Source organism: Cynara cardunculus (assembly GCF_001531365.2).
Source record: "Cynara cardunculus var. scolymus isolate 2C chromosome LG 13, CcrdV1, whole genome shotgun sequence".
In the NCBI taxonomy this organism is placed as follows: domain Eukaryota; kingdom Viridiplantae; phylum Streptophyta; class Magnoliopsida; order Asterales; family Asteraceae; genus Cynara; species Cynara cardunculus.
Genome location: NC_037540.1, coordinates 25,208,338 through 25,234,923, shown reverse-complemented (window position 1 = coordinate 25,234,923; position 26,586 = coordinate 25,208,338). Strand labels below are relative to the sequence as shown.

General features: G+C 37.1%; 2 protein-coding genes across 2 annotated transcripts; one reads left to right on the top strand and one right to left on the bottom strand.

Moving 5' to 3' along the window:
- The first annotated feature begins 1,132 nt into the window (after positions 1-1,132).
- On the top strand, positions 1,133-2,323 carry LOC112524922. The gene has a single exon (XM_025134866.1). It carries the CDS (start codon positions 1,133-1,135, stop codon positions 2,321-2,323), a length of 1,191 nt encoding a protein of 396 aa, XP_024990634.1.
- Positions 2,324-16,478: 14,155 nt separating this feature from the next.
- On the bottom strand, positions 16,479-17,778 carry LOC112524921 (protein FAR1-RELATED SEQUENCE 5-like). Its single transcript, XM_025134865.1, has 4 exons — positions 17,609-17,778; positions 17,396-17,468; positions 16,682-17,242; positions 16,479-16,574 (listed from the first exon to the last, which is right to left on the bottom strand). The coding sequence occupies exons 1-4, from the start codon at positions 17,776-17,778 to the stop codon at positions 16,479-16,481; spliced, it is 900 nt and encodes a 299-aa protein (XP_024990633.1).
- Between the last annotated feature and the right edge of the window lie 8,808 nt (positions 17,779-26,586).

The following is a 26,586-nucleotide window of genomic DNA, read 5'->3' as shown; positions in this document are numbered from 1 at the left end:
ACTATTCTCAGGCCTCACCTATTCATAATAACATAATACATGCCTGGAGGTAGCCTATATGAATATCTGCATAAGGAACCTGATACAGAATTCCAGCTTCAAGTAAACAGAGTTTGCCTCTTCTTCCATGCAGCTAAAATTCAAGTGCTTCTTTGCAAGAGCAAAGGATTCCCTTCTATCAATCTTGTATCTTGATAGTGAAGAAGCAATCCGACACAGTAATATCATGAAAGCCTGTAATGTACTTGTGTGTTCCTTGCTGACATTGTAATTCTCAAGGACGAAATCAAGAAATCTCTCGACTGTCATCTTGACATTCTCCGAAAGCTTGAGGACCTCGCAAGCTCAGATACAGTAGGCTCCTTTCACTATGGACTGCAGTAGACCAAAACTGATCACCAGATGATGATTGTGCAGCTATCAACTATTTGATTTGGGTGTTATCAGTTGTAATCTTTATTGCACAACAATAAGTTTTTGCATAAATCGCATAAACAGATTTGGGTGTTAGCAGTTTGTGTTGGCGGAATTATCTGAGTCCCGATTATGGCTTAGGCGTGGATCGGGTTGAACAAAAGATGAGTTGGAGTGCAGTCCAAGTTTATCTTAAATGTGATAATTATCTATTCCTAAGATATAGGGGTATATAGATAATTATCTAGTTTAAATTAAAAGGAAWCCTAGTTTTATGCTAATACGTACATGGTTAGTATATATATATAGATTCATAGATAGGTTCAAAGATAAGAGAGAATCAATTGGAGTTTTTAAGTTAGTTTTCTTCAATACAATATTTGCGTGATTTGGCAATCTCTTTCGTTTTCGTTTTCAATACAATAATTGGTATCAGAGCTATTGAGATCAACACCGGCAACAATTCCGGCGATTAATTTCGATCGTGAGCAAGACGATCAGAAAACAGCAGCGATTGATTGTGGTACCTTGATCTACGACTGGTTCTGAATTAATCCCAATTCATACGAGCCAAGTTGAGCGTAGTAGGCACAATCCGGGAAACCGTTGATCGGCCTACGCGAGTTCAACACAAACCGAAACCAACCTTCTAGCCGTGAAATAAGGGCTGAATAAATCCCCATCAAAGACTTATTCACGTACCAGGAAGAAGTCTAAGATGACAGGGGGTCCGGTGTCACAGCCGGTGGCAAAGGAACCRAACCCGTTGAYGTTTCAATGTCCACTATTAACATCAACCAATTATACCATATGGAAGATACGAATGGAAGTGATTCTTGGAATTCATGGAGTCTRGGAGGTGATAGATCCGGGCTCAGACGATGCCAAGAAAAACAATATTGTGAAGGCCTTACTATTTCAATCGATACCGGAAGACTTGATCCTTCAAATCGGCAATTTTAAAACCGGGAAGGAGATGTGGGAAGCAATAAAAATACGTAACCTAGGGGCCGAACGCGTAAAGGAAGCAAGACTACAGACCTTAACTACTGAATTTGAAAACTTAAAGATACAAGATACCGGTACCATAGACGACTATGCAGCAAAGCTATCGGGGATTGCTTCTAAAGCAGCCACGCTTGGAGAAATTATGTCGGAACACAAGCTGGTAAAGAAATTTCTCACAAGTCTTCCCAGGCGATTTATCCATATTGTAGCAGCTCTCGAACAGGTTCTAGATCTTAAAACAATTGGGTTCGAGGATGTGGTCGGAAGATTGAAAGCTTATGAAGAAAGGATCAAAGAAGAAGATAAGGCAAATGAGGTACAAGGAAAATTGCTTTTTACTAAGGCTGAAAATTACCCAAACAGGGGTAGAGGACGTGGCTCGAACTCTCGAGGTCGTGGTCGTGGTCGTGGTCGGGGTAACACCCAAAACAATGGCCAACGTGACTTCTCGAGAAACCGTGAAGATAAAAAACAAAAGGGTAAACAACATGAGCAACGTGACCTCTCAAATATCAAGTGTTACCGTTGCGACAAGTACGGACACTTTGTTTCAAGATGTCCATATCGACCTCGAGACCATGAGGCAAACCTTCATGAGACGCAAGAGGGAGATGTGAATCATGAGGAAGGAGCATTTTACATGATGAACCTTGTTCAAGAATCGATATTTATTAATGAAGAACAGTACATCCCACCAAAGATCAAGTCCAACACCGAGGAAGACGATATATGGTACTTGGACAACGGTGCAAACAATCATATGACCGGTAACTACTCGTACTTCTCTGAATTAAATGAACGTATAACCGGTCGAGTGAGATTCGGAGACGGGTCGTGCGTAAGCATAAAAGGAAAGGGCTCGATTTTGTTCGGAAAAAAAACGGCGAACAAAAATTATTGACAGATATTTATTACATTCCATCTCTACGAAGTAATGTGATTAGTCTCGGACAAGCTACAATATTCGGTTGTGATATTCGTCTCCAAGGAGACTTCTTAACCATGCGAGATAGAGATGGAAGATTGCTTATGAAAGTCCCACGAAGTGCAAATCRTCTTTATAAGACCCGACTAAAAGTTGGGAAGCCYTACTGTTTACAAGCTAACATTAATGAAGAGTCRTGGTTATGGCACGCTCGACTTGGCCACATCTATTTTGGTGCGGTGAAATTGATGCACAAGTTAGCTAAAGGGGTACCGATAATTAAGCATCAAGATCAAGTATGTGAATTGTCACGCCCCGATTTTTTTTTTCCTTCCATTCGAGTGCCGTGACGTCATTCTTAATAACTTGTGTCATGAACAAAAATACGAACTTAAAATTTCAAACACACATAATATGTTTAACATAATTCGTTACAAAATTGCGGAAGCGTAAAATACTTTAACATAATCAATGCTAATTAAAATATCTAATCAAGCATGATTCAAAACAAAGTCCCGTCTTTCTTTGTTCACTCGTCTACTGACAAATGACACCTGAGATATATACATGTATAGTATAAGCAAAAAGCTTAGTGAATACAATATGGTTTCATGATCACATGCACACACAAAACAGTGTTTTAGCGTATTTTAATTATTATCTTGCAAGTGAGGCCTCGGCTCGTCAATTTTCTTTGCATATGTGGCGTATTCTATGGACGAGGACTCCAAGACCTCGGAATTGCAAGCCCTTCTTTCATGTCCAACCCACCCCGTACGGTGGACGAATCTTGCCTAATCATACTAGTTGCATATCATTTATTTGCAATACTCACTCATTAATGCAAATCTCATCGTGACATGCAACGTGCATCTTATGCAAGTGACAACATAAATCACATATGCATCATCGTCATTTTTCACATTATACACATACTTGAATATCATATTGATAATGACAAGTCATCATGATCTTTCTCATCAACATCACCTTTCATATCATGCATATATTTAAATATCATGCACATCAATATAATCAAGTTATCATCATATGCATATAAACATATCATGCATATATCATGGATAAAATACTTTTATAATAATCATGTATATATCCCATAAAAATCGCATAATGTACTCACCTTGAATCGTTAACGTTCGATAGGTCGTTCTCTCAAAAACGACAACCTACATGATAATTTATACCATTCCTAAGCATCTTAAATAATCGTAGTTAAATTGATTACCATTCCTTAACAATCTTAACACGACTTTTCCTTTTATTGGTCAACTCCCGATAACATCATATCTCATGTTTCACTCCAATATTTTCTTGAAATATTATTAATAATGTGACGTCGTTAAAACATTAATTGTTGCTCGTACATTTTATAGAACTTCACATTTTCTTGAATAATAAATATTATACCAAAATAACTAAACTAAATAGTTCGCAACGTAAATAATGTTTTGCAACCAAAACGTCTCGTTTAAAATTTATAAGTGAATAATGGTGACAACATGTCACACCCATATAAATAATGGTCATCTCATAACTTTAAAGTTCAACATAACTAATACTAGAAATAATGTTTAGAATACCAATTTTCCAAGTCTAGGGGCATTTTGGTAAATCTTAAGAATCCGAATACCAAAGGTATAACTTTACCAATTCCCTAATATAGAACATTCTTGGTATATTTTATAAGTCGAATATTAAAACTGTGCTTAAAAGTCCAATCCCAAAGCATAGGGGCATTTTGGTAATTTTATTAAGCAATACTCAAAGTATTGTTAAAATACCGATTCCCTAATTGTGAGGTCATTTTGGTAATTTCATAAGGATAACAATAAAAATAAAGCATAGATACCAATTTCCAATATATAGGGTCATTTCGGTAATTTTTATAAAGGAAGTACGTAAAGTATCGCTAAAATACCGATTTCCACATTGTAGGGTCATTTTGGTAATTTCATAGGGATTAGATTTAAAATAACACTTAGAGATACCAATTCCCAAGACATTGGGTCATTTCGGTAATTTTATAAAGCAAATACGTAAAGTATTGCTAAAATACCGATTTCCAAATATATGGTCGTTTTGGTAATTTTATAAAAATAATAATATAAAAACGAAGTTCATTGACCAATCCCCAAGACATAGGGTCATTTCGGTAATTTTATAAAGCAAATACGTAAAGTATCGCTAAAATACCGATTYCCACATTGTAGGATCATTTTGGTAACTAGACGGGATAAATAATCGAAATTGGGTCAAAATTTGCATTTTACAAACTTCATATAAACTTGATGAAAGTCTCATAAAATTATATTGGATAAAAATATTTTCTAGAACTTTAGGGATTTAAATGTTGATCTTTGAAACTTAAACGTTTATTGTATATTAAAAATATCGAGGCATAAAATTAACAAATCGAAGGTTGGTTTACTGGTTAATGCATCCATGCACAAAGTTTAAGGTCATGGGTTCGAAACCCTCTTTCAGTGCTTATCCATTTTTATTTTAAAAGTAAACGGATGCGGGTCTTGGGCCTGTCCGACCCGGTCCTTGACCCATGTGAAAATAGCCCAAACCAACAAGAAACATCAGCTAAAATTCTGCACGTTTTTTGAACTTTTCAATCTCAAAAATAGCTCGTTTCTTGACGTTTTTTCTTCATTTTTTTTGCACCAAACTCTTTGTAATATTTTTACCAACACTTTGACATAAAGAACACGAATTTTCATCAAGAAATGAGTYYCATTTACTCATTTAAAGTTTGATTTTAAAACTAAAATTTAACAACTTAAAAACGTAAAATCAAACCACATAAACACAAATATGAGACATGAGGCTACTGGGGTTTGATAGAGTACTTAAAAACGAAGCTATAGACATAAAAATCAAGAGATTTGGTTAAGAATCTCACCAAAAATCGGTGAAAAACCGAGATTTTTGATCCCGAACTTCAAACTTCGATTTCTCTCTCAAAACTCAACGATTTTTCGAGCTATTTGAACCAAAACGTTCCTAAGCCAGAGCTCTACAATTTATATGCCAAGAGTTTTGGCTTATTAGTTGAAGAAATCGGACAAATCRCGAGTTTTAGGCTGATGGGTCGTTTTCTCAAACAGTTATGTACTTTTGGCAAAACAGGTCCCCTCAACTTCGAAAAAGATAACATTTTCTCTCCTGAACTTTCTGATATATACAACTAAAACCCCTCCTGACGTGATATATCACATTTTTGGTCCAAATAATAAAAGAAAACAAATTATATTTTATTTTTATTTTTGTCTTTTTTTTATTATTTATTAATTTAAGATTTCTTCTTTATAACCTTTAATTAGTTACGTAAATATTTTACATTTCAAAAATTTTAATAAAAATATTTAAAGGCCCATGTAATATTATTTATATATTTAATAAAAAAATGGGTTTTACATGAATCTTGCATGGTTGGGAAACAAACTAGGCGCTCGTTCCCGAAGAAAGCAACATACAGAGCAACGTACATTCTTGAAATGGTTCACGGGGATATTTGCGGACCAGTGGATCCCCCCACTCCAGCAGGTAATATTTATATCTTGGCTCTTATCGACGATTTTTCAAGATACATGTGGTCTTTTCTCTTGAAGCACAAAAGTGACGCACTTGGTGTAATTAAAAAAATTCAAGACGGCGATTGAAAAGCGAACAGGAAAAAGGATTAAAATATTTCACACAGATAGAGGTGGTGAATTTACATCACATGAATTCAACTTTTTTTGTGACCAAGAAGGTATAGCACGAATGTTGACGGCTTCTTATGCACCTCAACAAAACGGTATAGTCGAACGGAGAAACCGAACTCTACTCGAAATGACTCGGTGCCTCATGAAAGCTAGGAGTGTACCAAATTATTATTGGGGTGAAGCGGTTCGACATGCAACATTTATAATAAACCGAACCCCTACGCGAGCATTGGTAGGAGTTACGCCATACGAGAAATTTTATGGTGAAAAACCGGACCTTGAAGATTTAAGAGTATTTGGTTGCGTTGCCTATGAAAGAATAGTTTCGAAGAACTTGAAGAAACTCGATGATAGGTCTAAACCATTGGTATATCTCGGTAAGGAACCCAATTCGGGAGGATTTCGCCTTTTCAATCCGCGTGAAAATAAAATCATCATAAGTGCCTATGGAATCTGTGATGAGAAAAGAGGCTGGAAGTGGAGAAATATGTCTGAAAACTCAAGCCAAGCAGTAAATGAATCAGGCACTTTCACGGTTATATGAGGTGATACACAAGCTGATGAAACCAATCAACATTGCAACAATGAAACAGGCCCAAATCAGCCCACAACCGGCCAAGAAGGAAGCCTAGATCATGCAATCAATAGCCCTAGCCACGAAAACAGCACACAACACGATGAAACTGACAACGATGCTATGCCTATCCCGGTACGTCGCTCAACTCGTACTTCTGTGATACCGAAAAGATTAAATGATTATGAGTTGAATGTTAATGAACTCTTGTTAACATTTGACGAGGAACCGAGGAATTTCGATGAAGCCAAAGTGAAACCGAAATGACTCAAAGCTATGAAAGCCGAGATTGATTCCATCGAGAAGAATAATACTTGGAAGCTTGTTTCTCTACCCAAAGAAGTTAAACCCATCGGGTTAAAGTGGTTGTTTAAAGTTAAAAGAAACGCAGATGGTTCGATTAATAAATATAAAGCGCGCTTAGTTGCTAAAGGCTATGTTCAACAACCCGGTATTGATTTTGATGAAGTATTCGCTCCAGTAGCTCGACTCGAGACAATACGACTCCTGATTGCTCTCGCAGCCGGGAAAGGATGGAAGATTCATCACTTAGACGTCAAAACGACCTTCCTGCACGGTGAATTAAAAGAAGAAGTCTACGTTACCCAACCCGAGGGTTTTGAAAAACCGGGAGAGGAAGGAAAAGTTTACAAGTTGACAAAAGCTTTATATGGCCTAAGACAAGCTGCAAGGGCATGGAACATAAAGCTCGACAATATTCTGAAGAACATAGGTTTTCAACAATGCTTGCAAGAAAAGGCAGTTTACAAAAAGGTGCTCAATGGAAAATTTATCATTGTTGCGGTTTATGTGGATGACTTATTCGTGACAGGAACATGCCTAGAGCTCATAAATCAGTTCAAGATAAGGATGGCGTCTCAGTTCGAAATGTCGGATCTTGGTGAATTAACTTACTACTTGGGTATCGAAGTCTCTCAAGAAAAGGGCCGTGTGAAGATCAAGCAAGAAAGCCTTGCCAAGAAAATCTTAAAGAAGCAAGAATGGAAGATTGCAATCCAACTTTATGTCCAATGGAACCGGGACTCAAGTTGTCGAAAGCCGAAAAAGAACCGAAAGTTGAAGCTACTCAGTATCGAAAATTAGTGGGTTGCTTACGTTACCTCTTACATACTCGTCCAGATTTAACATACTCGGTTGGGGTAGTTAGTCGATATATGCAAAGCCCTAGAGAATCACATGCACGAGCCATTAAGCAAATCATTCGCTATCTCAAAGGTACAACCTCGTTCGGAATAAAATACGATCGAGACAACGACATGAAACTGGTGGGATATAGCGATAGCAGTCATAATGTTGACATAGATGATGGACGAAGTACTACCGGTCATGTTTTCTATCTTGGTGCGACACCTATCACATGGTGCTCACAAAAGCAGGCTACCGTGGCATTATCTTCGTGTGAAGCTGAATTCATGGCAGCTACTGCAGCTGCATGTCAAGCAATTTGGCTAAGGGAGTTATTGGCAGAGTTGACAGGGTTGGAGAAACAGAAGGTGCTGATCCATGTTGATAATAAATCGGCAATTGCGTTGTCAAAGAACCCAGTCTTCCATGGTAGAAGCAAACACATCCATACTCGATATCATTTTATCCGAGAGTGTGTTGAAAATGAGCAGGTAGTAGTCGAACATGTATCCGGAGACAAACAGAGGGAAGATCCGTTAACGAAGGCCTTGGCTCGTATAAGATTCATGGAGATGAGATCATTACTTGGTGTGCAAGAGTTGACCTCCTCGACTCAGAAATTCGGGGGGTGATTGTTGGCGGAATTATCTGAGTCCYGATTATGGCTTAGGCGTGGATCGGGTTGAACAAAAGATGAGTTGGAGTGCAGTCCAAGTTTATCTTAAATGTGATAATTATCTATTCCTAAGATATAGGGGTATATAGATAATTATCTAGTTTAAATTAAAAGGAGTCCTAGTTTTATGCTAATACGTACATGGTTAGTATATATATATAGATTCATAGATAGGTTCAAAGATAAGAGAGAATCAATTGGAGTTTTTAAGTTAGTTTTCTTCAATACAATATTTGCGTGATTTGACAATCTCTTTCGTTTTCAATACAATAGTTTGTGTTGTTTCTTTTGATTTGGGTGCAACCAGACCCATTTTCAAACATATTTGGAAGTTCTGATTTGTGTTTTTGGTTGCAAACTCTTTCTGTCCTATTTAAGGGTACCTTGTTCACATCATTGACTGGACTTAGGTTTCTTGTTCATAGCATCATTTTGTTTGACTTGTATCTGCTCACAAGGTTTACCCAGACTTGTTCCTCGGTTAAATACTTAGTTGTGTCTTGACTTATTGACCAAAGATTGTTGTAAATTTCCTTGTTGATCACATTTTGACTTTGTTGTCATTGTATAAAGTTTTTGAGATTTTTGTCTGTTTTTATCTATTTTTGTATTTTTTTAACTGTTTGAGAATATTTGAACTGTTTTCCATCGCGTAAACTGTTTCTTATCAGTTTTAATTGTTTTGACTGTTTCTTATCAGTTTTAACTATTTTGACTGTTTCTAACAGTTTTTAACTGTTTTCAACAGTTTTGACTGTTTTACTGATTTTTGACAGTTTTTTCGCTGTTTTTCTGATTCCTCATCAGTTTTTGTGTTTTTCTGGTTTTGTTTTTTTATCTTAATTGTTCTTGATTTCTTTTAATTGATTTCACAGCATTTGATCCTTAATCAATCTGTTGGAAAATGGCAGTTTCATTAGAGAGAGAGAATATGGAATTGAGGGATAGAATTTCTGAGTTGGAAATGAATGTAAAGGACTACAATGATAAATACTTTAATATGTTTGATGAGAATTTTGCAGATAAGGAATTTATCAAGAATCTTCAAAGAGAAAATAAACATTTGAGAGAAAATTCTGAAAAGGATTTATCAGTTAAGGCTAGTGAATTTGAGAGAACTTTGGACACAGTAACGAAAGAGTGTGAAGAAAAATTGAAGACTTGGAGTAATGCTAATAAGGAATTGTTCAATAAACTTCAATACAATTCAAAGTGCTTTTTTTTTCCGTCTTCTTGCTAAGCCAAGATCTGCAAACTGAGAGAAATTCTTTTGAGAAAGATAATACAGATACTGAGGACTTAACTGGAAAACTTCATAAATCTGAGAGTGATTTGTGTGAGTTAAGGAAGTTACTGGAGTTTGAGAAGGAAAAAGTTTTGAAAACTGAGAAGATTTTGAATGTTAAGAGGAATGAATTTGAGAAAGAGAAGAAAAGATTTTCTGAAATAGAGAAAAGATTCGTTGCTGAACGAATATCTTATGAAGATAAGATAAACTCTCTCGAGCTGAACGCTAAATTGCTTTTAAAGCAAATCTCAGATTTTGAGCAGCTGATAATCTTGGAACGAGCCAAGATAGATAAAGAAAAGAATGATATCACATAAGAGTGCATGAGCCCGACTCAGAAATTAGCTGACAGCATTGCTCTAAAGCAGAAGACTTTAGATGAAGAGAAGAAGCAATTTGCGCTTGAAAAGCGAAATACTGTAAAGAAATATGCAGCTATTGCTAAAGAGCTTGCTGAAAATAAAAAATGGCTTGACATCGCTTCTGAGAATGAGAGGAGCGGCTCAGATGAAGAGAGAGGAGAGTTTAATGATCAGAAGAAAAGGTTTGAAATGCTTAAGAAGGAGTTAGAAGGTAAACTCCTGGATACTTCAAGAAAATTGTCTGATCTGAAAACAGAACTTGTCACTGAATTGAAGATGAGAACTGAACTTAAAAAGGAGTATGATTTAGTTGCTGATGAACGAGACCAGCTTTTAAAGAAAATCAAAGACTTTTCTTGTGCTCAAAGCTCAAATGGTTCTCCTTCACAATGTAAAACTAGCTTCTATGACTGTTCCAAATCGAACAGTTATTCAAGCAGCCCTAAATCAACTGTTTCTAAGAACTTTTCTCGTTCTTCTAATCAGTATTATCAAGGGTATGTTATCGGATCACCCAATTACTCTTCAAAAGTTAAAAGCATTTGGGTCAATAAATCTTAATCTGTTTCATCCTGTACCCCTGTTGTTACTAATAATCTTCCTTGTTTTGTGAGATCTACTATTGATTTGATTCATCTTAGCAAGAGAAGAATTATGTGCTCCACATGCAAGACAACCAATTTTGTCAACAGAAAACAGTACAACAGAAGGACTGATGATAACAAATATCAGAAGATTTGGAAAGGTAATAACAGGTATGATTACAATAACTGGTGTGGATCTTATTGTATAAATAATCATCCTGTTAAAAGTGCTAAAAAAGTAACATCAAATAAAAATAGATGGTTTGGCAGTTACAATATTCCACAACCTGATACTAACAAAGAAGGACCCAAGTTCGTTTGGGTACCAAAATCTGTTTGATTTCATTTTTTAGGTGCGTCATTACTGTACTGATCATAAATTCATCCAATGATGCACAACTTCAGGGGGAGTTGTACACTGTTCAAACAAGGCTTTTGAATATTTCTGTTCAGGACCCGTGCTTTTCCGAGTGTGATTTCTAAACACTCAGTTTAGGACCCATGCTTAAAATGTTTCCATTTTTTTTCTTTTTGAGCTTAACTAAAACATTTCTTAAATCTATATTCTAGGGGGAGTCTCTAGAATTTTTGAATAAATGTTTTCGGAAAGTGAATTTTTCTTGGAAACGAGTACATTTTCTGAACAGGTATTTCCTGAGATTTTACTTGTGTAATTTCTCATCGAACATAACTCCAATACGTGTTTTAGCTATTCTTCAAACTGTTATTATCACGTCTCTTATAATAATATCATTTTCGGTGATAATACGCTCGTTTGTATTCAAAGGTTGATTTTCTGATTTTTTTTTTTACCTTGATTGATATACACTTCATTTTTTAATCAGAATCTGTAAACTCGTACTTACAGATCTTCATTCATTTCTCTCACATTCTGAATAATCTGATTTCATATTTCACTCCTTTGTTTATTTGTGCTTCAAAGTCACATCTTGATCAATTTTTATCTGATCATTGTGCTTTATCTGAAATACTAATTTTGATAAACTCTTGTGATCATATGAGAATATTGTATTTAGGAGGGACTGAGTGCTTAACAGAAATACCTCTATGGAATGTCAAAACCGACAAACCTACCCAAGAGGACAACCATATCTGAGTGAGCATTAAATACAAAAGGGTTTGTGTGCTGAGATTAAAATGAAAAAGAGAGGGTAGTTGTTGTGAGACAAAAGAATTGATGAGAGTTGTGTCAGGATTAAAAGAATATAAGAATCCTGTTCCAGACTTCAAATTACCGGGCATACCACATAATCTATTAGTTCTCAATTCTTTCGAGACTAATATTAAAAAAGGCAAAGCCTAGGCCAATTCTTGTCACAACCCCACTAGCTACTCATTTATCTCTTAACAGATAAGTGTTTCAATAACATTTGGGGCATGCAACTCACAATCTATCAATTTTTTATTCGGAGAAATTTGATATTGAAACAGAAGGATATATGTCCCCCCATCAAGTCTTTTTTATCACTAATTGAGTGTGATAAATTTGTGTAGTCCACACGGTTTATCTTTTTGAGCCTAAACAGAAGCATTAGTTGATTTATCTTTCTACACTACACATATTGCATTTTATATGTTATTTTGCCGAAACATTCATAGATATACTTCTATAAGATATCGATAATTGAATGGAAGACCTGGTGAGATGAACATCAAAAAGTCTCATATATACAGTACATCCGTTGTACTGAGTATATCCGTTATACTCACAGGCCAATCTTTTTATAAGATTGAAAACAATTTCATACGTTGAAATTGGATGTTACCTTCCCATTCCCTTAATCTGAAACGATTATACAAGTGGATTTGAAAAGATCTACTTACAATTTCATGAATTGACGGCTTTCGCGGAAGATTTCATTCATTTTTGTATATGATGTAATGATTCTCATTTCATCATAAGGGGGAGTATGTAATAATGATGAAATGTTCATTTCCAAACGTTATAAGGGGAATTTGTTATAAAGATCAAGGGGGAGTAACTTCATTGACGGCAAAAGACTCAAAAGGAGTGTGACTGGAGATAATTACTGAAGATTATTCCGATGCTACAATGTCTGAGAGTTGTTGAATGTGAAGATCAATTTTACAACAGTTTGCTGATAAAGATTACCTTTGAAGAGAAAGCTTTTTAAAAATCAATTCTGAAAATGGTTATTGTTTTTGTTCTACATTGTCAAAAGAGAAGACCATCACTGTTCTACATTCGAGGGGGAGAATGTTAAAAGATATTTCTCAACAAACGATCGTCTGAAGTGTTTGTGTAAAAGTCATAAAGTGCCTAAAGTGACAAAGATCAAACGAGTTTAAACGCGTGCAAATTCTTTCAAGTTTGAATACAAAGGGGGAGAATGTTAGGACTGAAAATCAGTATTATATTGTATTCTTTTTTAAAGTTAAATATTGTCTATAATTGTAAAAGTCATCGTGTTTGACTTTTCTGTAAGTTTGACTTTGACTTTCTAGACTTTCTTGTTTGACCCTATATAAAGGGTTTATTCTTTGTATTTGTGGTAGAGCTCAATTGTAATATCATTTTACGTAATAAGAGATTTGACAAGATTGTGAAGATTGGCTTTTTCTCTCATCTCTCTCATTGTGTTCTTGAATGCTCAAATCAAGATTCTGCCATGGATTGTTATTAGAAGATTGAAGATTGATTAAAGTGGAACAACATAAAGGCAAGCTAAATGTGATACTAGCCCAGAAACAAAGCGTTGAGATGACAATAGACAAGATTATTTCAGATTTCCCATCGGATAGAGACCTAAGGACAATGAATAAGGAGCTACAAAATCAGTTCGTACAAGAAAACTATTCTACAGGAGGTTTTCAAAATGATGAAACCCAAATTGAGACGTTTCAAACACCAAAGAGAACTGCAAAGGGATCAAAGAAACATATGAAAAAAGATACAAGAGTTTTGGATAAAAGCCCAGACTCAACTACTGGAATGCAGATTGTACTAGGTGCAACACTTGTGGATTCACCGATCTGGAGCATCCCCCGAACACAAATGGAATTAGATAATTCCTTCATTTCTTATGCCAAAAAAATGCAACTGAAGGCCTCTGAATTACCGAAGTTTGATTTAGGTATTCCACCTGATAAAAAGGTTGAGATTCCGCAACCCCTTTCATCCATCCCTCCCTTTTAAAAAAAACCATTGTTCTCACTTAACTCTCAAGTGAAATCCATCTGTGATGCACCTAAAACATCAAGAAGGGATGCGAACTTAGGGGGCTCACTAAGATCACCATATGTTAAGAGATGCGTAGAGATCGATACACTAGAGATAAGCTCGGAAAATAAAATATGCTATTGGATAAATGCAGCCACAGAACCAACTTGGTAAGTACCCTTACCTTTAATCTGTTATGTTGAATGTATATACCAAAAAAAGTATAACATGAAACTACTTATTTGAATACATGTTGTAGTGAATTGGTATTTGAGACCACAACATGAGCTGTTGCCTTGAGAGGCACCATAGAATCCCTATGTGCGTGAACACAAATATATAGTAATGATATCGACAATTGGGTAGTGTTAGTGAACTACAAAGAACGATTTAGAAATAGATCATCACCAAGAAGGTTGTTTATGCACAACGCAATTCTTGTAAGTGTGCTTTTGTAATTACTGTACATCATATAGATGAACTTGTACATCATCTAATCACAAAATGGTTCAACCAGTCGGAAGCAATGCTTGATTCAAACATAAACGAGGATGTCAAGCTCAAGATGTTTGTTGACAATATATCAACAGCAGTTGGAGGTGATGCTGACATGTTTACCTTCAAATCGATTGATTTGGTGAGTTAATAATTAGTAACTAAGGTTATTATGTGTCATTTAGATATTACATTTAATACACAACTATCTATGGCAGTTATTCTTTCCAATCATTGGACACATGCACGTCTTTGTTGTGGTGTTCAACTTTAAACGTCGATCCATATTTGTTATAGACAACCTGGAACAAGATCTTGAATCACCCAACAAATATGAGGAAATACCGGATCTTCTGGTGAGAAATATTAAACCAGCTAGAATTTTAATTCAGTAATCGTATGTTTATTTATATTATGGTTTGAGTCTTAGTTTTAACTGGTTCTTGCAGCACATTTTGATCATACAACGTATAAAAAAAGTAGGCCTTGCATTATATGAGGAATTTGTTGGTTTAGATCCGGTCAAGATTGCATTGAAATGGTGCACTAAACAGAATTCGCATGACTGTGGTGTTTTCTTGATTCGTCATACAGAGTGCTACATGGGGGAATTGCCTTACAGATGGAAATCAGGCCTTGATGTGGAAGGACCAAACCAAGTGAAACAACTGCAACTATTGAGAAGGAAATACACAGCTAAACTTCTGCTTTTAGATATCAACCTAAGACGATCATTTGTGATAACAGACTGTGAAAGGTTTAGCTCATTGGATGTGAAAGATAAAACACGTTTGCTTAAATACACAGAGGCCAACAGGGAAGCAAGGCTCGCAAGCCTTTAGGTACTGATGCAGAGTCGTATTTCATATCATATCTACTAAATAGTTGTTCTTTTCGTTAGTAGTTTGGAACAAATACATTAAAGGACATGTTAGTATGGTATTTTGTTTCTTAGACAAATGGTCTGGTATTACCTTATATCAAATGGATATTTCAATTCTTTTTGATGAATACAAAAATGGTTTTTGAGTCATTGATGAACTTTCTCATTTCATTAAGCATTTTAATAGTTGTTATCAAATCTTACACTACATGTATGTACTAAGGGACTTCAATCATATCATATCAAATGGATTCAACCCAACAGTTTCTTCACATTTCCACAACATAATCATTATTTTATCAAAATAAGTCATTTTTTTGGAATATTTATTATATTATGTCATATAGAATCACAACGACAAAAGATAAATCATGCATCATAGAGAATATGTCAAAGGGCTTCAACCAAACAGTCTCTTCATATTGAAACAACACAATCATTGTTTAATCAAAATAAATGGAAATACAGAACCAATGGCAATACAAAACCAATTAACCAATTATAATGACTAACATTAAAGCCTCAGAATGTTCAACACAGTAGGTACATTAAATTAAATAAAAACCTCATCTTAAAATAATTCCATAATAAAAACCGACAATCAATACGGATTCCATGCGATTGATAACTTGAGAAAACATGAAAATGGGAATTATATCAAATCAAATGACTTGAAAACATCAAAAACAAAATAGTCCTACTTTTTCTCGCTGCACAGTTACGGATATCGTGATTAGATAACAACTTACATCCGTTACACATCCTCTAAGGCCGTTTACTCTTCACTGCGGCTTTCTCAGCTGCCCCAATCAATCTTTTGGATGTACCACACCCTTTGTTTCTTATACTGGTAGCGGGACGTATCTTAATGTTATCGAGTCTTGGAAAACCAAGGATTTGTTCTATTCCACGCTTTTTACGTTTCATTGAAGGTTCATATGTACGCTCTTTGGCTAAATCATCCCTCAAGTCTTTAATTGTAGCCACCAATGATTCTAATTTTTCTTTGTCGTCTCTTAATATGTCCAACACATCATCGATAACGTCATATGTATCATTTAATAATCTACGTTGATCCTCGCCTACGTCGCATATTCTTTGACGACTGTTTTGTAGTTCAATCGTCATAAGGACGCGTCTCCATCTTCTTAAAATGTATTTTTTAGGTATAGATTCAACACCAGTGTTTAATAATACTTTAAAAACATGTCTGCATAAATAATCATGTCGACCAATATGATTGCAACTACAAACAATGTCAACTCCTTCAAATTACAAACAACCTGGACAGAATATACAGTTGAAACAACTAAGATCACCATCAAAACGTTGTTCAAATAAAACAATAACATAGAAAACTAATAATAAAGGACTTTGTATGAAAGCATACCTTATATTCTTCTATTTTCTCGTCTCTTTTGTTTAAATGTTCAATTAAATATGTGCCAACTTCCTCGTCTGCATTGACACTATTAATTGAACATGTCCAGGCAACCCTGTGTAACTCAGTTTGCACCTCAAAAAATACAGAATGCGTGTAAGCCTCACAAGCGTGCCTCTCCAACTTGTTGTAGTTCAACCATTTAGGTAAGGTAGTCCTCATGTGATAATCTAGAAAATGTTGTTCCCTAAGTTGTTTCTCCAATGCAAATTCAAACCCCAACATAAATTGAAAAAGATTGTTTCCAATATTTGAAAAAGAGTTAAAGAATAAGTTCACACTTTCCAACCTAGACGTTGTCTTCATAAGGCAACACATTAGAAGCTCTTTAAGATATGCGGGGATCCACTGGGATCTTAGAACAAACATATCTTTCAACCAGGAATGATCTTGAAGAGAGAACGCCTCAATACGAATCATCCATCTACTCTCAAACTCATAAGGGGATATGTGAATGTTCCATACCAGCTTGAAAAATTGTTTCTTAAACGTGGTGTTATTAAGAAGATCCTAATTGCACTGCAAGTAAATTAAATATGTAATCAACTAAAGTAGATTTTATTGCAGGACATTGGTCAGTAAAAATCATAGAGAGGGCTTCGAATGTGCTTTTCGAAATGCTTGCAATAGTCATTTGTAATTTGGAACATGTTCATGTCCAACCAAAGCTAATCCAACAACGACATTGCAGTTATGGTTGTCGACCACAGTGAACGGAACAAAAACCATGAAATGTCTAAAACAATAAACATGTCAAACATTAAAAATTATAAAAAATCCATTTTCATATAAAGCAACATATACGTACCTGTTGGTCCGAAATGTAGCTTCAAAGGATATTACATCTCCAAATTCTAAATAATTGAATCAAGCTACCTGTCAACCCAGAAAATAGTATGCAACTTACTACCAATACAATTGTACTCGAAAAAAAAATTATGATCGGCATCCCTCTTCTTTGTCATCAAATCAACCAACACCTTTGCATCACCACGATCGACAAAATTGTCACATTCCCTCTTATAATTTTGATAATCAACAACCATTGGACCACCATATTCGTACCCTCTTATCGATGTAAGAAACTTTTTAAAAGATGGATGAAACTCAGACCTCGTCTTTTACTATCCTGAATATCATTGTTTGATGTGTATCCTGTTGTATCATCCATTCCATGTGATTCAACATCATCTATCAACCCAATTTCTTCACAATTTTTATCAATCTGTTTGAATGGAGAAAGACCCATATCAAAAGCTTCATTATTCTCCTAGGTTTGAACCTTCATATCATTTAGAGTACCTTCAGCGGAGTTGATAGACAGTGAAGAATCAATCAGGTTCTTGCATTTGTTCATCATTACATCAGAAATCCTAAAGGACAAAAACTCTGCAAAAACATCGATTGAATTGATATTGCTAAAGATTATAAACTAAATCTTGATCAAATATAAGAGATTTCATCTAATTATTTTGAATCAAATTCATGAGTAAATAAATAATTTAAATTTTCATATGATTTTTTTGAATCAATCTCATTAGTAAATTAGGAATGTTAAATCTGAATTGATTGCACAGATTTAAACACATGGAATTAAAAATAATTATTTAATTTAATCTAAGTAATTTACTAATATGCCTTTATATATTAATTTAAAAAGAATAATTAATATATTAAAATGATTGATTGAGATTGAATCTTACAGTTCCTACAAACAAAATAGTTCTCATTTGATTAGGCTTATATATATATATATAGAGAGAGAGAGAGAGAAATAAATAAATATGAAAGAAGTCATTTTCTTAAAAGTAGCTATATATATATATATATATATATATATATATATATATATAAGACTTATATATAAAAGACTTTGAAGCTACTTTTAAAAAAATTGACTTCTTTCATATTTTTTTCCTCTCATAATTTTGATTTATTTTTAAATTAGAAACCACCATCAACAATATATCTAATTATTTCAACACATTAAAATATTATTTCTCTTACATTTTCTAAATAACAATTAATGGAATTTTAAACTTTACTTTATTCTTTATTATTATTTAAACATACTTTTTTTGATATTTTTTCTCACTCTTCTACATAATCAAAAAATTTAATAGTAAGGTAACAATCAATATATTTATCATTTCCTTTATATATATAAAACCAACAACTACAAAAAATGTGGTGGAACCCTCTTATAAACGTGAAAATAACTTCTTCTTTTTCTCAATCTATGTTATTTTTTTTTCTTTTTTTTTTCTCAAATGCCAACTTTTTTTCGGTTTACTTTCTCTGTTACTCTTTGGTAATAAATAATAATGCACTTAAATAAAGAGATTAATCGAAGAAGTTCAAAGGTTTTTACTAACTTTTCAAGATGCAACATAAATGCTTCCTTTCTCCATCTTGCATATAAATGAAAGTCATGATTCTTGACATCCATTGGAGCATGTTAATACTTCTTAAGGTACAAGATGCTTGTATTTCTCATCCCACCAAGTTATTGTTCAACTTTCAAAGGTTACTTATGCATAGTACGAATATCTTTTGGGTTTATTTATTTGTTTTGTGTGTGTTAAAACAATATCTTAGATTTATTTTTTTTCTGATTTTTTTGCTTATGTCGGGAATTTTGTAGGTTATCTTTGATTGCTCAAAGGTTTACCAATGATTTTATTGCCAACCCAAGCAGTGTAACACCTCCAAATTCATATATTGCATATAACACATATTTCATACATAGAATACATGTTTTTCCCACATAGGTCCACACTACAAAAGTCTATAATGTAAAATACGCAACCCAAAAATTCCAAAAGTACATGTTTTGTATCCTAGCATCTATTCTTCCAAAACAGCTAAGCACATAGGGAAGTAATTCACATAATGCTCTTTCTTTTATTATCTTTACCTGCACACATATTTTTGCCGATCCCAGATCTCTCAATAACACTAATAATCTAGTTAATAATAACCAAATTATAGTGATTTGATGAACAAAGTGATGAACACTCAAGAAGAAMTTATGAACAATTAAGAACAATCTTGAGCGTCAAAGATTTCACTTTATTAATACGAAAAACTTAAAAGCGACTGTTTTTACAATAAGCCTAATCATATATTTATACTAATAAGAAGATAACTATCTAATTAGACTTTTTAGCTAATCTTCTATTAACAGATAATGTTTATCTAAACTATGGATAAGCTTTAGTAATTAAGATAAACTCGAARTCTAGCTGTTGACTTGTCATCTCCAGCTGTCATTCATGGTATGAAGGATCATCCTTATCTTTAAGTCTTCATCGCATGCTTCTGGATGAATTGCTGGAAAATACTCTAAGTGTAGTTGACCAGAGGTTTGATGAAGATGCTCTTTCCATCGCATCCTTGGTCGTCCATCGGTCCTCTGGTTGTTCTCCAGACTTAGTCAATTTTACCTTGATATCTTCATCGGTCTTCTGGTTCTTCATCACTCATTGTTTTTCATTACTTTTTCACTTTATGAATTATGGGGTTTAACAATCTCCCCCTAAGTAATGAAATAACAAACATAGACTAATCTAGAAACAACCGTGAAGAATAGAGACTAATCTAATAGAAAAACATCAAATTCTAAATTTTCATTAAATGATGAAATTCTTACAATACTGGAATCAAAAGACATCAAGACAAAAAAATACAACTCATCATGAGCTACCTTGATATATTTCTCTGAAGCGCATGAGCAGTATTCGATAGCCGATGATTGTCGATATCTCATGAATGAGCAGACTCCCTTTTTCTGTTGGCACATGGTTTCTACCTAGTTTTTCTCTAATGACTTTCTGAAACCATTCAAGTGTGTCCGATGAATACTTGAAGGCCTCAGTAAGTCTAAAGAATTTTTTAACCCCGAACTCATTCTTGTAACCAAGTCCAAGTTCGGGTTGAGTTAGGACTGAGGCAGATCTTTTTTCCTGCAGGCCTTGGAAGTCTTTATTTGGTGGAGCGCATGATAGTCTTTCAATGTCTAGCCGAAATCAATTTCAAAATCACTCTTGGCTCTATGGTTCACCAGGGTTTCCATCATTTTTACTACCGCTCGGTTCGCCATTCCATACCTGATGCCGTGGTCCTGCCTTTGAGTCGTGTATGCGTATAATTCAATCAAGTCATATGGATTGAGATTAATGAGATCATTTTTGTTGAACACACTAACTTGCATATGTGCTCTCTTCACAGTGAACTTGATGTATCGAATGGCTCGGTTGGCAAATGTCGTTACTTTTAGATCCATGACCTTTTTTATCCCATCATTCGAGAAGACAGCCTGAGGTGCTTGTGTGGTCTGTCTAATGAATCTATGGTGTAAGAGGTCCATGGACTCAGGTGATAAGATCAGAGGGTTGATGGTCAAACTTTCATCGCGGTCTTTGTCTAGGTATTGATGGATGTTTTCCATCATAATTGGTTCCCTAGGTGGCAATTCAGGACGTCTCCGCATTGACTCCATGCTTTGTATAATCTCATTTACCAGGTTCTGAGGAGGTTGCCTTGATGAAGAGGGAGTATCCGTATACACCATGGGTAGTTTGGTTGAGGGTTGTGTATGAGTTAGTGAGGGTATGGTTTCTTGTTGAGTTGGTTCAGCTTGGGTTGGTTGTGGTTCATTGGGTTCGGCTTGGGTGGTTTCTGGTGCATGGGGTTCTGTTTGGGTTTGTGGTTGTTGGGGTGATAAAGGTTGGATTATTGTTGGTTCTGGTTGTATGGATAAGGTGAAGGGTTCTGTGGTACGAGGGGTTGGTGAAGGTGTTAAGGGTAAGTTTGGTGTGGGTGATGAAGGTTGGTTTATTTCTGTTGGTGGGATGATTGGCTCTTCATCGGTTGAGGAACTCAACACGATGGGTTCTGGGGTTGCAGCGAAGGGAACATGTACATATTGTACATCTTCAGAGGGCAGAGCCTCTGGTTCCCTTGCTTGGGTTCCTTCGGTTGAGGGTGGTGGTTGAGTTTGTGGATTTGGTGGTGCAGCGGATTCTGTATTTTGTGCAGCCGCGGCCTCTGTCTCCCCCTCATGAGGTCCAAGACCTTGATCATCGGGGTCTTGGTTTTCATGCCTTGGCCTTTTGTGTTGGCGGCTGCTGGAGCAAGAGGCTCTGCTCCTCTTTTTCTTTTTGTCCTTCCTGAAGGACGCAATATACGCCTTCAGGGCTGCTTGTCTTCGATTCGCCTCCATTGTTTGGAGGAGAGAGGTGGTGCGCCGTTGTTCATCGACCATGTTCTGGGAGAGAACCCTTGTTGGATGGATGGCCCGATGAACAAATTTGGCACTAATCTCATTGAAAGATGATACTAGCGCCTTGGACAGAGCCCGTAGGTCAGCTCTGGTTGTGAACTCGGTGGAGGAGGATGAGGCTTGTGGTGGTATGGAGGTGGTGGTGGATGTATATGGAGGGATGGGAAGGTTGGTGATGAGGTCTCTCACCTTTGCAGTGAATGAGGAGAAGGCTTCATCAAAGGATGGGCCTGCAGAGGGAGGTTGGGGTGGAGGAGTAGGCTGGAGGATTTGGGCTAGGATAGTGGCGGGTAGTTGGGTGAGGGTGGTTTGGATGGAGGCCATTTGATTGGTGAGGTTGGCAAGGGTAGCATCGATAGATGAGGTGGATTAAGGTGGGGCTTGATGAGGAATTTGGGAGATGATGGTTGTGGGTAGGGAGTTAATGGTTTGAGGATGGTTTGAAGTTGGGAGATGATGTAAGTGAGGTTCTCATCGGCCTCAGTTGCCTGGGCCGTGAGGGTGGCAATGGATTGGATGAGGATTTTGTTTCGTTGGGTGGCAAGGGAGGATGTGGTGTTGTGATGTTGGGTGATGGTTTGTTGGAGCATTTGAAGGCGGGTGGTATTGTCTTGGGTTTGGGTTTCAATTTGGGAGAGATGGTGTTGCAGGATTGCAAGGGATTGTTGGAGATTAGAGTTATCGGTGGATGGTTGGTTGTCAACAATCCCTTGTATGATGAGTTTAAGGTCTTCCAAGGACCGCATCACTGTGTCGACAATGGCTTGGAACTCGGCCTTTGTGACCAGGTCTGCATGTGGGGTAACCCCTACAGCAACAGATGCTGCAGGTTGGGCCTCTGCTCCGGAGGCGCCTTCTTGGCCTTGTGAGAAGGTAGGCCTAGAAGGACTTCCATCACGTCCTTGATAGCCCTCAAGAGATGAGCTATCTCGTGATGTTGCGACATCAGCTTCCTCTTCCTCGCCTTCAGAGGCCGGGTAAGTGAAGCGAATGTGTGTCCCCTTCGGTAGATCAACTATCGAAGGGGGATGTGCATGAAGGGAAGATCGCTCTGAACGATCTTGGGGTTCAATATCAGAAGCAACACATGCTTCTGTGTGTGTGATGGATGTGTTGAGCCCTGAGGTGAAGAGGCTCTTATATCTTCATCACTTCTCTGTTGATAGAGGGGTGATGGAAAATGTGGTTCCTTGGCTAATACATCTCTAGAGGCCCGAAGAATGGCCTCTGGATGGCTGGCTGGGGTTGGGAGTGGACTGGGTCGTCCTTGTTCAATACCCATGTGGCTTTGATCGCCAGGGGTAGATGATGTGGTTGCCCTTTGGGTAATGGAGGGAGGAATTGTATGGGCCAGGGGAGGCACGATGAGTAGCATCATCTTCATCATCCAATGAATATGTCTCATGTGCTCCCTCGCTTGGTTCGAGGGACGGTTCTAATCGCTCGGGGGTAGCTGCCCTCGGTTCCTGGGACAACATAGAGCGTTCATAGGCCTGGCGTATCTCAGATGTCGATGGAATGACATTGAGCATAGCCCTGGAGAGTGGATGGTTGATGCTGTAACCCTCCTTCGAGAGGGTTGGGCGATGTCCATGCATCTTGTAGACGGGGGTGAAGGGCTCCTCAGCTGGTAGACCATGCTTCCTCATTGTGTCCCCAATGAAGAGGGCAAGGAAGCGAGGGAAGAGAACCACAGAGAGAGGCTTGCCAGTGGCTTGGAGTTTACATTTCTTGACCACCGCCGAATGAATCTCGTTGTAGATGAGGAAGGTGTAGTCGAGGTTCAGGTTGAAGAACAGCCCATACATGATAGTCATGATGTTGATGTTCCCTTGGTCCAATGAGCCCAGTTTGCATGTGAGAGCTCTGTAAAGGATGGAGAAGAACATGTTCCATATCGGCGGGAGGAATTGGCGTTTGAAGTCTGATACGTTGCGTAGGTCACGATTGTAACCTAGCATCTTCACGAAGCAGAGGATGTCATCGGTGGTTGGTGGTTCATCATATTGTTCAATTTCAAGTTCCCGTCGAGTGGGAATGCACAGAACCCGAGAAACCTTAGCCTGCAATATCTTGAGCGAGCAAATCATATCGTTAGGGGCGTCCATGTCCTCCATTATTCTGTGGCTTTCTGGGTCAAACTCACACATTTGCCAATATTGCTGGACGTACTTTATGGGTACGTCGGTGTCAGCAAGAGTGAGGGCGGGAAGAAGAATGCAGTTCTTGAAAAACTCGATCATAACTGTAAATCGTTCATCAAACAGTGTGTTTTGGAGTTCGGTAACGTGGTTGTTTGGCTTCATGGGTAGGAAGACGATAGCGCGACTGTCGGTGCCGGTGGATTGGACTCTGCTGTCATTGTTGTTCGATTCGTGGGAGGCGAAGGAGGCCATTGTTGAGGAAGTTGCAGGTTTTGTTCGTCAAAATATAGTTGTAGGTTTATGGAAGCGTAAAGAGAAGATGGATGTGGAAGAAAGGTATTTATAGGCGGGAATATGGTGAGGGAGTGGGGTGGGGGGTGGAAGGGAAACGGTTTCTTGATTATTAAAATACAATAATCATAAAAAGTTTTGGCGGTTTTGGGTATAGACGATTTGATTTGAAGAACGTGAGCCATCTTGATTGTACGTGCCATTAATGTTAGATGACACGTGTCAAGGCGGGGTTAGGGAGGGGGAAAGTTGAAACGGTGTATGGGGAACATGTTGTATGTGTTGTCAGGTGCGTGGTATGATGACGTTATGAACTATTTGAAATAAAAAGTTATTCCAAATAATAACTTGATGAGTACGTATCCCAAAAATAATTTGGATTTAAAATCCCATCTAATTGTAAGATTAATACTAACTACAAAGTTTTGGTCTTCTAAAATCCCATGTTGTATAGTTTTTAGTCACAAAAGCTGCAATTTTGTATAATCTTGAAAATGATTTTCAATTAAGATGAGTTTTTGAATGAAAACTATTGTCATGGAACCAGAGGAGCTCTGGTTGGTCATGACCCATTGGGTGAGGAACCAGAGGAGCTCTGGTTTAACATCGATGAAGGAGTTCATAGATGTAATGTTGGATTACATGATATAGAAGCCTTGGATAATAAACCAGAGGCTCTAGATAAGCATTTGTTAATCCATCATATAGAACCAGAGGAGCTCTGGTTAAATACATATGTAGCATTTAGGTGGCCAGAGGCTCTGGATAGTAGAACCAGAGGCTCTGGATAGTAGAACCAGAGGCTCTGGATAGTAGAACCAGAGGCTCTGGATGAAAAATGCATAAAAAAAATAAGTGAAGATGAAAATGTTGCTCCCCCTCAAAATGATGCAAGAGTAAGGATTTTGAGGTTTTCAAAAACTCCCCCTCAAACAAATAATAATGAAGAATTTGGGGACCAGAGGCTCTGGTCTATACAACCAGAGTCTCTGGTTGTGAAAGATGATAAATGTATGAAAGGTGGCGAAGTGGAAGTGGAGAAGTGTATAAAACGGTCTTTGAGACCAGAGGAGCTCTGGTTCCAAAGAGAACAAAGCTAGAGGCTCTGGTTGTGAAGCAAAGAAAATGGGTATTTGAAAATGGTTAAGTGTATGTGAAAGAATATGATGGATGAGCCTTTGAGACCAGAGGAGCTCTGGTTCCAAAGAATGTGAATCCAGAGGCTTTGGTCTTTAGAACCAGAGGCTCTGGTTATGAAAGTAAAGGAAAGAAATATGAAAGAATATGGTTAAGTCCATATGTAGGGAGAAGAGGGAAACTCTTTGGGACCAGAGGGGCTCTGGTTACAAAGAGTATGAATCCAGAGGCTCTACTCTTTAGAACTAGAGGCTCTGGTATGGTATAGAAGGGTGTGGTGAATACCAATCATAGATGCGAACTTGATAGCGCTGGTTTCAAAGGAAATGGAAACCAGAGGCTCTGGTCTTTGGAACCAGAGGCTCTGGGTGGGAAGGGAATACTTAGTGAATGAAAAGTAAGTATTTGCCTTGGACCAGAGGGGCTCTGGGTCCAAAGGATAAAAAATGAGGAGATGAAATGAATGAATGCTTAAGTCCAAGATTGAGACACAATAGGATGTAGACTCAAAGAATTGGATTCCAGAGGCTCTGGTCTATATAACCAGAGGCTCTGGTGAGTAAGAGAATACTTGGTAAAAATTACTAAGTATATGCTTTGGACCAGAGGGCTTCTGGTTCCAAAGGTGATGGAGATTGTTTGCCAAAAATTACTCGAAGTAAATCTAAATTGCCAGAGGCTCTGGTCTTTATGACCAGAGGCGCTGGTTTAGGATACTTGAAGTTTATGGATAAAATTTTATATATCACTTATAGGGGTACTCAAAGGGGTGAGAAATCAAAGGTGAAGGCACAAAAGAAAGCCAAAGAGGACCTCAATCATCCAAATCTAATCCTACAGAGGTTCTTTGGTTTGGTCTTTGGCGATATGATAGCAGAGAAACTGCCCTCTGCAGAGCCAAATGCGCGGCTGTATCCAATGAAGGAGTTCCATCCCACAGAGCATGAGCTAGGGTACAGAAGCCCAAGGCCTCTATCAAAAGCCATGCTCAAATACCT